General features: G+C 35.8%; 2 protein-coding genes across 2 annotated transcripts; both read right to left on the reverse strand.

The window, feature by feature from the left end:
* Positions 1 to 1,097: 1,097 nt before the first annotated feature.
* On the reverse strand, positions 1,098 to 1,790 carry LOC131052695 (lectin beta-1 and beta-2 chains-like). Its single transcript, XM_057987275.1, has one exon. The coding sequence runs from the start codon at positions 1,788 to 1,790 to the stop codon at positions 1,098 to 1,100; it is 693 nt and encodes a 230-aa protein (XP_057843258.1).
* Positions 1,791 to 3,235: 1,445 nt separating this feature from the next.
* LOC131052697 (L-type lectin-domain containing receptor kinase IX.1-like) lies at positions 3,236 to 5,316 on the reverse strand. Its single transcript, XM_057987276.2, has 2 exons — positions 4,448 to 5,316; positions 3,236 to 4,358 (listed from the first exon to the last, which is right to left on the reverse strand). The coding sequence occupies exons 1-2, from the start codon at positions 5,314 to 5,316 to the stop codon at positions 3,236 to 3,238; spliced, it is 1,992 nt and encodes a 663-aa protein (XP_057843259.2).
* Between the last annotated feature and the right edge of the window lie 7,170 nt (positions 5,317 to 12,486).

Genomic DNA, 12,486 nt, shown 5'->3' on the forward strand with positions numbered 1-12,486 from the left:
TGTTTTTTATAAAACACTTAACTAATTATTATATTTTAAATGCTCAAGTTCCACATAGAGATTTTGTTCAAAACAAATAGAGGTGGCTTAAAGTTTTTGCCAAGTGTCTCAGTCAAACAAGGATAAAGATTCAATCAATGAGAGGTCCGAAGCATATAGGGCATGTGTGCCAAAGATTTAAGTGCAGTTGAGGGTTGTTTGCAAACACATCGAGGGTATTAGGGGTTGTTTGTATCAATTTAGGGAATTTTTTTAAGGTTTTGAGATGTCATCATATTTGACTAAGTTATTTTTTACTTTTTCATGCCTTTGGAGCACTTTTGGAAATAGATTCATTGGCTAGATTTGAGGGGCATTTTTACATCCAACCCCAGTTTGTTGGAGGTCTATCCCCATAGATTTTTGGAGGGAGTGAGAAAGGATATATTCGTGATTGTAATTCATTTTGGAGTGAGTTCCAATTATGCAATTCATGCTTAGTACTCTTGAAGTCCTTCTGCAGTTTTTGCCATTTTTATGTATCTCTTTTGGTCATGTATTACCGTGAGAACCTTGGAAATCAATAAGATAAGCTATTTTAGCTTCTCACATTTCTCTGTTATTGTATGTGTTTTTGAGTGATTGATCCTTTAACTTGTGAATTTCTTCATTCCTAGTTATTGTGTCTCCTTATTAGCATCTTTAGACATAAAAGTATATGCAGTTGCAGGTTGTAAGTTGAGTTAAGTTGAAGGTGTTTTGAATTGTGAATTTTTTTTCCTTCAAAATCCACATGCATAGTAGCCTTCTTGCAAAATATTGATGCAAATAGATATCTTTATTGAGTTGTGTATATCAACTTGTTATTGATTGCCTTGTGTTTACAAGTTGTTCTGCAAGTCTTGCTTGATATTTAGGTGCATCACTTTTTATTTCATAAATTCTAAGCTTTTAAGTTCACGTTTTTCCTTACCCTTTACCTCTGAAATTTTTTGGTATAGGTGATAACCAAATAGAACCAGCTAGGAGCCGGCCTTATCCGGAGGTTCAGTCCAGTTATAGGTGACCCACAGCCTTGGATTGATCTCATGTTTCTCCAGAAAGCTGAGTTTTCAACTTTACATAACATACATTTCTATCATAATCCACAAAGGTAGATTTATGATATAAAGCACGAGTAGATTTATATCATAATCCACCCATGCGTCCCATTTTCTTCCGTTTTTAGAGTAGTGTTGTGGAAAACGGCCAAAAAGACCATCTAGTGATACGCTTTTCTTCGATTTTATGCTATTGACATCAATTCCCACGTGGTTATCATTCGGATAAAAACCATCATTCTGGAATGTATCAAATTCCACGGCCACAATCTGATTCGAGCTGCTTCCATCTGTTTTGTTTCTAAAAAGACCAAGATATTGTGTCGGACTAGAACTCGAAATGTTCAATCCAGATGGGGAGAGGAAGAAAGTGAATCCGTCCCCTTCTGCCTTTCTATCATAAGCCTTAGTGATGATGAATTGAAAATGGGTAGAAAAATTTGCCACAGATCCAGAAGAATTATCCCACAGAGGAATAAAATCATTATAAATTACCCATCCAAGGGTGGAGGTCAGGGCGAAGTTTAGTTGATTCTTGGTGAATTGTATCTTGTTCTCAGAAATGGAAGCATCTCCCGTCCCCGTGATATTAGTCTTGGGAGGAAAGTGAAAGGCAATGGCTCCAGCATCTGTCCCATGAATGAAAGAATTGGAAGCACTAATACAGAAGATGAATAGTCGAGCCACATGAATTCTTTGGAGACTAGCCATCTGACCCTGTCATTTTATTTTTATGGCTAACAATGTATATTAAGATGTGGAAGAAGAGTCGTAAAAGGTGCCACCACCAACTTAGAAAAACTGCCTTTTACATATTATATGAAATTGTTATCAAGATTCAATTATGTAGTTTATGAGTCAATTCGATGATCTATGTTTTATGAATAGTAGTTCACAAGAATCCATCTCTCATGATAATGAATGGTCTACTTAGTCTAGGTGGAGCAGGGTAGTCGGAAGTCATAAATATTCTCATACCCAATCCGATTTTAATTATTAGAGTGCATTGGACCACAAAAATAAGTTTTTTTATCTATTTAATATTATGGTCAATCACCGTCACCATTTCTGGCAACTCAGATAGGTAGATAGGGCCTCCCACCCACGATAGGCAGTTTAGAATCCATACATAATAGATGGTGCTTTTCATCCTTGGAAGCCTTCCAAGTGAACAGCCAATAGAAAATCAATGGGGCCGGGTTAACAACTTTCCAGCTATAGAGATATTCAATATTTATCACATAATATTAATATAATTATAAGCATTGAATTGAGACTATTCTAGTTATGTAACTCAAATAATTTGGATATGAGATAGTATAGTTCAACCTCTCTTGCATGAATTTCTTTCGCATATGATCAATTATTGTAATTGATATTATATGAATAAATGAAACCTTATTAAACTAAGATATGTGAAATGTTGCATAAACATAGCAGTTAAGTGTGATAATATTAATACAATTATAAGCATTGAATTGAGACTATTCTAGTTATGTAACTCAAATAGTTTGGATATGAGATAGTATAGTTCAACCTCTCTTGCATGAATTTCTTTCGCATATGATCAATTATTGTAATTGATATTATATGAATAAATGAAACCTTATTAAACTAAGATATGTGAAATGTTGCATAAACATAGCAGTTAAGTGGATTTTAATAATTGTGAACATAGACAATCAAATGTATCAATATTTTTGTAATGATAACATAATTATTTTCAAAATTTAAAATTTCTTAATATAAAAATAAAAAAATATTAAATTTAAATTTTATTAAAATTTATATTGCATTTGAAACGAACATATTATATTAAAAAAAAATTATGACTCTTATAACATTGATATTTACATAGACATTAAAAAAGTCAAATAATTAAAAAAACATAATTAAAAACGCATTTATAAAATTTTAAAATAATTATAAATCTTAAGCGATTAATCTTTAAAAGAGAGAATTTAGTAAAGTTTATATGGTTATACGTACCAGAAACATAAGCCTTGAAGCAACCAAATGATCATGAAGTTACCTCATCAGCTAATTGAAGTCCAATCTAACTCACATCTGAATTTTCAAAACGTTTGCAATCACATAGATATTGCAGAATTCCTAAACTAAGATCTAATATTACGAGTAACCAGAACCTAACATAGCTAATCAGAATCGGAACGAGGTTCTGAACGAACAAAGTAAGTGGGGAATACCATGCTCCCTCCCACTTCTGTTGAAGTCGAGGATGATGATGATGATGGCAGGGCATCGAGAGAAATACGGTCACTATACACAGCTACAGGGAACTTGAGAGGAACATGAGGCAACTCAGCTCCTCTTTTCAATATACCCACCACTTTTTCCATACTCGGTCTGGCATTGGGATCGGGATGAGAGCATAACAATCCCACTTTCAGCAGCCTTTCCAGTTCCTGAGGAATGAAATTTCCATCCAGTTTCTCATCGGCTGCATCAAGGATTCTGTGCTGTCCGTGCAAGTGCCAAACCCATTCTACCACTCTGCAATTGTGTTCAATCAAGCTCCAGTCTGCCGGTCGTTTTCCACAGGCAATTTCCAGAGTCAGGGCTCCGAAGCTGAACACATCTATTTGTCGTGTGGCCTTTCCTGTTGTTACGAACTCCGGCGCTATATACCCAATTGTAGCCGCTGGCGTTGTCGTGTGTCCTACTTTTTCGCGTTCCACCATTCTGGCAAGGCCAAAATCACCCAACTTCGCTTTGAAATTTGAATCCAGCATCACATTGCTCGCTTTGATATCTCTATGCACAACGCTCTCATGGCGATCCTCATGAAGATAAACCAGAGCAGAACCTACACAGGCTATGCTGTATCTTCGATCCCAATCGAGTGGAGTTTCCGGATTTTCAAAAATATGCTTGTCCACACTTCCATTTGGGAGTAACTCGTAAACCAGAAGCAAGTCGCCCTTCCGATGGGACCATCCCAGAAACTTCACGAGATTATGGTGATTAAGCTTACTGTTTATGCAAATCTCTGTTAGGTACTCACGTTTCCCCTGCTTGGACGACGGAGATACTCTCTTAATTGCCACAGCTTCGTTTGTGCTAACCAAAGTGCCTCTGTAAACAAATCCAAAGCCGCCGACTCCAATCTTTCTGTCATCGCTGAAATTGTTGGTAGAGGCGCAGAGCTCGGTGTAAGAAAACTCCAGAGCAGATTGCGCTGCCTCGCGAAGGGATTTGTTGAACTCTTCATCGCTCACCTCACCTTTGCTCCCAATTTCTCTTGTTCTAATGTACCACCTGATTCCAAAAAAGAGAAAAACACATATGGAATGAATCAAGGGAAAACGGATATCAATATGATCTTTGCAGAGGAATTCTCTTTTCGCGTGTTAGCTGGGCCAGGGGATCTCGTTTCTGGAGCAGGGGCTGTGGCAATCTCCCACGAATATTGACATGAAAAATTCCAAACGCGCACTGTGTGAAGCTCAACTGCGTGCCCATTTCCAGTGGACGCCGAAAAGCCAACTATGACGTTCTGGGGAAGATGCTGCCGCAGATCTATATCATTCGACGAGATTGGGCTTTCTGGTTTAGAAGCATCAGTGCCATTAGGGTTAAATGAAAGAAACACTTGAAGCAGACTTGCAGTGCCATCGTAATCCACCCATGCGTCCCATTTTACTCTGTTGCCGGAAAGACCATAAAATGAGACATTTTTCTTGGATTTTATTCTGTTGACTTCAATTCCCACATCGATTTCATAACTGGAATCGATATCACTTTTCTTGGATGTGACAAATTCCACAGCCACAATCTGATTCAATGTATTTCCATCTGTTGAGTTTTTAAAGAGGCCAAGATATTCTCCCGGACTAGGGTTCTTAATATTCATTCCAGAATTTGCGAGGAAGAAAGCGAGTACATCCCCAGTCGCTCTTTTATCAGACCCCTTAGAGATGACGAATTGAAAATAGGTAGAAAAATTTGCCACAGCTGCAGAAAAACCATCCCACGCAGGAATTATATCATTATAAATTGCCCATCCAAGGCTCGAGGTCAGGCTAGAGTTTAGTTGAGTTTTGGTGAGTCGAATCTCGTTATGAGAAATGGAAGCATCTCCTCTCGCCGTCATATTGATATGGGGAGGAAAGTTAAAGGCAATGGCTCCTGCATCTGCCCCATGAATGAAAGAATTGGAAGCACTAATACAGACGATGAATACTCGACCCATTTGAATTCTATGGAGACTAGCCATCTCACCCGGTCTTAATTTTTTAAGGCTAACAACGTTAATTTAGATGTGAAGGAAGAGTCCTAAAACGTGCCACCACTAACTTTGTCAAACTGCCCCATGGCTCTACTGTTGGAAACTGATTCTGCCTGCAGGAAACTGATCACTCATTTTAGTTTATTTCTATTTTTAGCTCGCTGTGTTTTTTTTTCCCTTTAATGGCAGTGAGATCTTTATGTCTCCCTGTTTCTTTTATGTTTTTTATTGAGCGCTATTTGTAGCTGCTCTATTTTTGGCTTTCATAATAAAAGTGTTTTTATACTGCTCTGTTTTCTGTTAAATTTATACAGTGTGATTAAACATTTTTGTATGTGAAAACTGGTTCTGCTCAATACTGTAAGTGTGTTCTCATTTATTTAGTTTTGCTGTGTAATTCCATCATCATCATTATCTGGCTTTGTTTTCAAAATTTACATCTACGATCTGTAAATTCATTTTTCTTTTTGTCCAGTGAAATAGTTCACTCTTCATAGTAATTATATAGATTTGAAATTGCGCATTATCTGTCTTTGCACTTGTAAGACATTTAAGGTGTTTGTAGAGAAGTGTAATGTCCCCTTCTCATTAGCACGTAGACATTCATGAGGTTGGCTTATTACTTGACCCTCGTAAGTTAAAGAGTTGATAAGGGGGGTTGACTTGGCAGTTATTGATGGTTTCACATTTTATTTCTATATGATTTTTGGTGAAATAAAGGGACTACACGTATGATGTTATAATTGCACTTTATAACATAATATTATTTTATTAATATTTAAAGTGCAATTAAATTAATTAATGTGTAATAAAATAATAAAGTGTAATAAAAGAATATGAGTTTGTTAGAGGAGAATCTTCTAAAAGGAACCAATTGGTTGGAGGGAAAAGGATAAATAGAGGGGGTTGGTTCTTATACATCATCAGTTATTTGACATCTTCTCTTGTGTAGACTTGCGGAGCCAAGGGTATCTGCAGACTTGATCATTGGGAATGATACCTCCCTATGATTCGCATAACTGAAGTGGTGAAAGATCCTCTAAAGGGTTGCAGCGGAGAGTGGAGGGTAATTTCAGTCCTCCATATGGTGCTTATTGAGTTTTGATGCATCTCCACGATAGACGGATTGTGGTGATTTTCAGCTCTCTCAAATTTGGCATATTTGTGCAACAATATCATTGGGAATATTAGGTGATTCATCCTAGAGGCAATTGAAGTAGAGTAATTGAAGTTGATGGTGCAAAATCAGGTCTGAGACAAAATCGAAGTTCACCCTCCATTCACACGATTTGGCTTATATTGCCTTGTGCAAGCATCAAACTTCTCTTTTGATGGAAGAGCTTCACTTGGAGGAGGGTAGCGATAATTTTCAGGGGTAAGAGTGGACTTGGGAGCTGATAACTAATTATTATTAGACTTTTATGCATGCAACGGGGGTGATTAGTAGAACAAATCGATTTGGCATTGTGAAGGCTCCAAAACAAAGGATTTTGCTTGCTTCTTCAATCACAAGTTTGGGAGATTCTAATCAGGTTCATTTGGCATCATTACTCCCTTGTAATTTCAGTATGTATGCAAACTTCAATGGCTGCCATGTGTCTTCAAACTTTCTAAGAATTCATTGCTAAGTTGCTAGGTACTTTAGCACATGTTTGGTCATTGTAATGAATCAATTGTCTCATGAATAAAGGAGTAATAAGGTTGCTTTTCAATTGTTCATTGTCTCTTGATTTCATGCCACCAATTACAGTCAGTTGTAGGTGTGTGTTATTTCATTCAAACCCATACACTTGCATTGGAAAACACAAAAACAAGTTGCACAATCATCCTAGAGGGTTATATAGTTGTTTAGTAATTGTTTGCAAGTCATATCTTGATTATGCTTGGTGGTTAATTTTTCTAAAACAAGTCTAGAAACTTATAACAGCCATTATGCCAAAGTTTTTGACAAAATATCCCAAGCCTAGGAATCAAAATATCTTGTCATAATTAACAAGGGATATTACAAGAAGTAATCAAGTTTGGAGGGAATATGTGAACTTGAAATTTTAAGATTATTTCATTGACCATGGTATTCATCATCAAATTATAACTCCTACTTCTAAACAGAATTGTGTTACCAAACACAACAAATGATCACTCAAGAAAAAGGTCAATTTTATGCTTTAGGCACATTTTAGGGCTTCATTCTCTCAATCTAGGGCACTCAAATATTCTAACTATATTAATAATTGCATTCTCCACAATGCAATTTTGAATATCAATCTAGAGGAGGCTTGGTTCAAGCTTGATGTTTCCTTCTTTATGTTGTATGGTAGTGAGGCTTGGGCATTCATAATAGATGGCCAATGTATGAAAATGGAGAAGAATCAATCATTTAGTTTTGCTAGCTATATTTTGAGAATATTAATGATCATCGTTTGTTTGATCCTATGATGAGAAATGTCTACTTTTGTAGAGACATCCATTTTGATGAGTCCTTTCAGTAGAAAATTTCTGGATTTTATTCTTCCCCTACTTCACCCTCCCTCTCTCATGAGGATACTTGTGAATTAGAGGATACTTAGATGATGATAATAATGATTACATAGTACCACCTCCCATGCCACAACTTTAGCATCCTCATACTCATGCTCTTCCTAAGTGGACCTACACTACTATTTATGTGGATCAATCTTTAGTTGGTGATTGTATGTTTTGTATTTCACTAGCTCTCAATCTTCTAGTAGCATTATTTAGATTCATGCTACATCTATTGGTGCATAAGTTTTTCAAAGGCTTTATGTATACCAAGGTAGGATTAGTGTATGGATGAGTAGTCTTTATTAAGGAAAATTCGCAAAGATTTTTCGTTTATCTCCCTTTGTATGTAAAAGGATGGTTTAGTGCAAGTGGATGTATCACACTAAGTATACAAAACATGGTTCCATTGGGCATTTCAAGGCATTGTTCTTGCTTAGGGTTTCTCACAAGTTGAGGGAATTAACTACACCAATATTTTTACCCTTTTAGCTAAGATAAATTCAGTTCACCTTGTCATTTCTCTAGTTGAATCTTAGGATTAACCTATTTATCAGGTGAATGTAAAGAGTACATTCTTCCAAAGTGATCTTCGTGAGGAGATATACATGGACCAACCTCTAGGATTTTTGTAGGAATGTTCTCTTGTCTAAAATCTATAATATCCTTTGAATGGTCTCAAGCAGTCATCTAGGGCATAACATGAGAAAATAAATTATTTTTCACTTGTATATAGCGTTACATGTTGTCACTCTAATTTTTACCAGTAGTTCATCCTTCATGCTTCAAGATATATGACATTCCTTGATCGAGCACTTTGCTATAATATATCTTATTCTTTTGGAGTTTCTTCATAGACTACAATTTCTTTAGTCTTTTGAGGATATCTCCATTCATTAGTAAAACTATGTTATTCATTTACTTCATCATTTTAGTATGGTTGGTTTTAATCTACCTCCTAGATCATTTTAGTCAATTGTCACGTAGATCTCCATTGCACAACATCTCATGTTGACTATTTTGTATATGTACAAGTTTGGTATGTAGTCTCTTGAATTTGGTATACACATGCCCTAATATCACCTCTAAAACAAACAACTATTGCATCATCATCCACTAAGCTTTAGTATCAAGGTACAATTCTTGCTACTCATGAGCTTTTGTGCCTACAATAGATTATAATAGACTTTGGTCTACCACTTGATAGTCCTCGACATATTTGGTGTCATAACCGATGTCTCATTTGCATTGCATGCAACATACCTAAGAATCAAAACATAAATCACATCAAGCTACACATATTATATTTGACATCTCACCCATGAGGGTCATCTCTCCTTAGAGTATTCACCTATTTAGAAGCATGTTGTGTACATATTCATTAAACCTTCCATTTCACCCCATTATCTGTAGCTGTTATCAATGGTTGGGGTGAATAAACTTGTCCTTGGGGGGTCTATTTGAGTCTCTGTCTTTCACATTTTACATCTCTTTTGGATATGAGATTTTTCCCTTCAAATTTCATTTTTTATTCAATTGTTAGTTTTTTTTTAATTATTTGTATATGGATACCTCATCAAGCCTAAAATGTCAAGAATAGAACTTGTTAAGAAGACTTCTTCAAAGTTTAGGTCTTAACATGTGCGTTCATACATACATTAAGTACCGCATATTATTTTTGCCTGATCTAGAGTTACCTTTGGTACTCAACATTATATTTGCATATTCTAGACTGACAAATAAAGTAACAAAATAGACTACCTCGTCAGAAAAGACAACAATACATCATGGGAAGTCATGGAATGAGGTCAGAAAGAACACTAACTACTTAGCCTCTACGCCTGATTTTAGGACTCCAGCTATGATCCTACATTATCTCAGTACAATAACCAATATGAATCAGGTCACATAATCTATCAGGAGAGGATATCATATGAAGGACGAAAAGAAAAAGTCATAAACAAGGAGGATATCATGTAAAATAAAGAGACTTTAAAATGATGATGAAATCTGTTCAGTTAAAAACGCGTCCAGGCAACATGTGTGATTGGCAGGCCTTGACCCGCTCTACGTTCATATGTGATTATTATAAATAAGAAATCTATTGGGATATCAGAACATATCTACAACTGATTCATCTGCTTTTGCATTGGGTTCATTTTCTAAGGTAATCTTCTTCTTTTTTATTACAAAGTTTGAGTTGAAGCATGGCCATTACTGCATGTTTCCTTTTTGTGCTAATGATCATATCAAGTTTATGGGAAATGTAAGAACACGCTTTGTTGGAGAACCCTTAACCTATAATAGGTGCTGAATAGTATCAAGACAATGTTCCTAGATCCCATCACCATGTCTATTCATATTGTGTACTAGGTTTCTGAGCATTAAGATAATATTAAAAAACTTATTGTGTATTTCGTATGGTTACAGAAAGGTTGTATACGTGACTTTTTAGTTCTCTACTAGACAGTGTTTACATTCATGAGTTAAAACAGAACAGAGTATTTTTTTTTCTTTGGAGACAAGTAGAAAGAATGAATCTGCATCACTTCCGATAGACAGAACTCTTCAAAGGGCAAGAATTGTTGGAAGACGTTAATTTCTCCCAACATGCAGTAGTTGAAATTGAACCAATCTTCTATCCACATATGCAAGGATGCTATACCAGTTAGTTCATTTTCTACCATCGTAAAAGATATGCAGTTAATAATAGTTTTGCATGTTATTACCCATCGGTTTGGCTTCCACCGTATAAACTCAGTTAGCCAACGCATAGCTCTAGTTAGCCTCGACTTCCACCGTCAAACTTCTTCTAATCGCATTTGCTAATAAAATGGATAGTTTGTTATCCATGCATTCAAAGACTGTTGGAGATTATAATCCCAACTACAGTTAACTCTGCCTGCCACCGTTATAGTTTATAGTTTAATTATTTCTTCTTACGTCTACGTGCAAGCAGATCCTCCATGCAAGCAGTCAAATAAAACTGAACTGTAGATTTGATAATGTCGATACAACTGAAAGCTCCTCTCCTTGATCTGCTCCATACACGCATGCAAGGATGTTAAGACAGTTAATTCATTGTTTGATCTTCTGCCACGGTATAGGCTATTAAGTGTAAGAGTCAATTTTGCATGTGATCTCCCACAATCGATGGTTTCAAGCAATGTAATATTTATTTTTGTGAATCAATAAAAGTTAAATTATTCTCTGTTGTAGCAAAATATCGTTCTATTTTTTATTTTAATCTATTCTTTCATATTGGTATCATAGCAGGTTAGAGATCTTGGTACAGTCAAGGGTGGTCAAAGCTAGGGCCTCGCCAACCCTAAGATTCCTCCTAAATTGTGTTTAGTTTTTTGTTCTCTTTGTTTACAGATTGGTCATGGCGAAGCTGTAGCTTAAGTAGGGAGAGTCTTTATTGCTAGTCATTGCATAAGGTCCAGAAGAGATAGAAGAGATCATGAGTAGAAAAGGAGGATTTAGAGATTTACCCTGCCAAAGAAAAGCATAATTCGAAAAGAAGATCGCGGGAGACCGCCACCAAGTTCACATAAGATCGTTATAGAAAAGAAAGAAGTCATCGCTGAAAGGAGAAGCCAGATAGCAATCACCTTCTTAAGCAAAGAGGATGCAGAAAGGACAAAGAGGAAGTTTGAATAGATCATCGAAAGATTAAGAAAGAAGAGAGCAGTTCTAAAGAACTTGTTAGCGAAGAGCATTATGTTTCTGTATGAAAGCAATGTTTGAGGCTAGAAAAGCCCATTGATAGCAAGATCCCCGAGCACCCGCAAATGTGACTCTAAGGGAGGTGTTGATAAAACAAGTGAGTCACACTTGAACCAATGATAGATTAGAAACCAAGAGGGCCAGAGCTCGTGGTAAGAGCATCCCAACAACAATATTGGATTTCCAAGGTTTGATCTCTAGATTTAGAAGATTTTCAATTTTCAATGCAGCAAAATAAGTGAAAGAGACATTGCGGTCATCAACAAAGGAATTAGAGAACAAAAGAATTAGAGAATGTCATAGCATTTGTGGTAGTTGTGATTAAGGGGGACTATCAAAGTCATCTTCATAGCGGTGATTTGGAATGTTGTGGTTCTTTACGTTTTCATATTCATTGGCCTACATTCAAATTTCAAAAAGAGCATCCATGGTGGTGAGGTAAGTGAAGAAAGTCATATAGAGTTGAATGAATAATGAAGAAAGCAGAATTGTCGTATTTTCCTCTCGATATTAGATTGTAAACTTGCAACAAAAATTACTCTTATAGGAAATCCATTATGAAGAATGTTAGTAATGAAGTGGTTTAGTCTAAAAATGGAAATAAAAAGTTACTGGGCATGGCAAGCTCGAATAGGCAACATTAATTATCGATTAAGCTTTTAGTCTAAATTTAAATAGATGATCGATGATTTAGATAGTTAATCCAATTATATTATAAGGATATTCATCCTGTCATTTTGTTTAATATTTTAAAAAAGTAGTTTTTGATTAGTTTAAGTGGAGATGGGTCTCAACTTGTTATAAATCTAAATGAAAAATCATCTAAATTAAAAACATAAAAAATAGATTTGGAGATCAAGCATTCACAACACCATGGATCAATCAAGACAAAACAAGAACAATCAACAA

Source organism: Cryptomeria japonica, chromosome 5, assembly GCF_030272615.1.
Source record: "Cryptomeria japonica chromosome 5, Sugi_1.0, whole genome shotgun sequence".
NCBI lineage: Eukaryota > Viridiplantae > Streptophyta > Pinopsida > Cupressales > Cupressaceae > Cryptomeria > Cryptomeria japonica.

Excerpts from the sequence above, each read along its gene's own strand:
- LOC131052695 (XM_057987275.1), bottom strand. The coding sequence starts at position 1,790 with ATGGCTAGTCTCCAAAGAATTCATGTGGCTCGACTATTCATCTTCTGT.
- LOC131052697 (XM_057987276.2), bottom strand. The coding sequence starts at position 5,316 with ATGGCTAGTCTCCATAGAATTCAAATGGGTCGAGTATTCATCGTCTGT. Across the intron at positions 4,359-4,447 it reads TCCCCTGGCCCAGCTAACAC|GTGGTACATTAGAACAAGAG; the intron begins GCGAAAAGAGAA and ends TTTTGGAATCAG.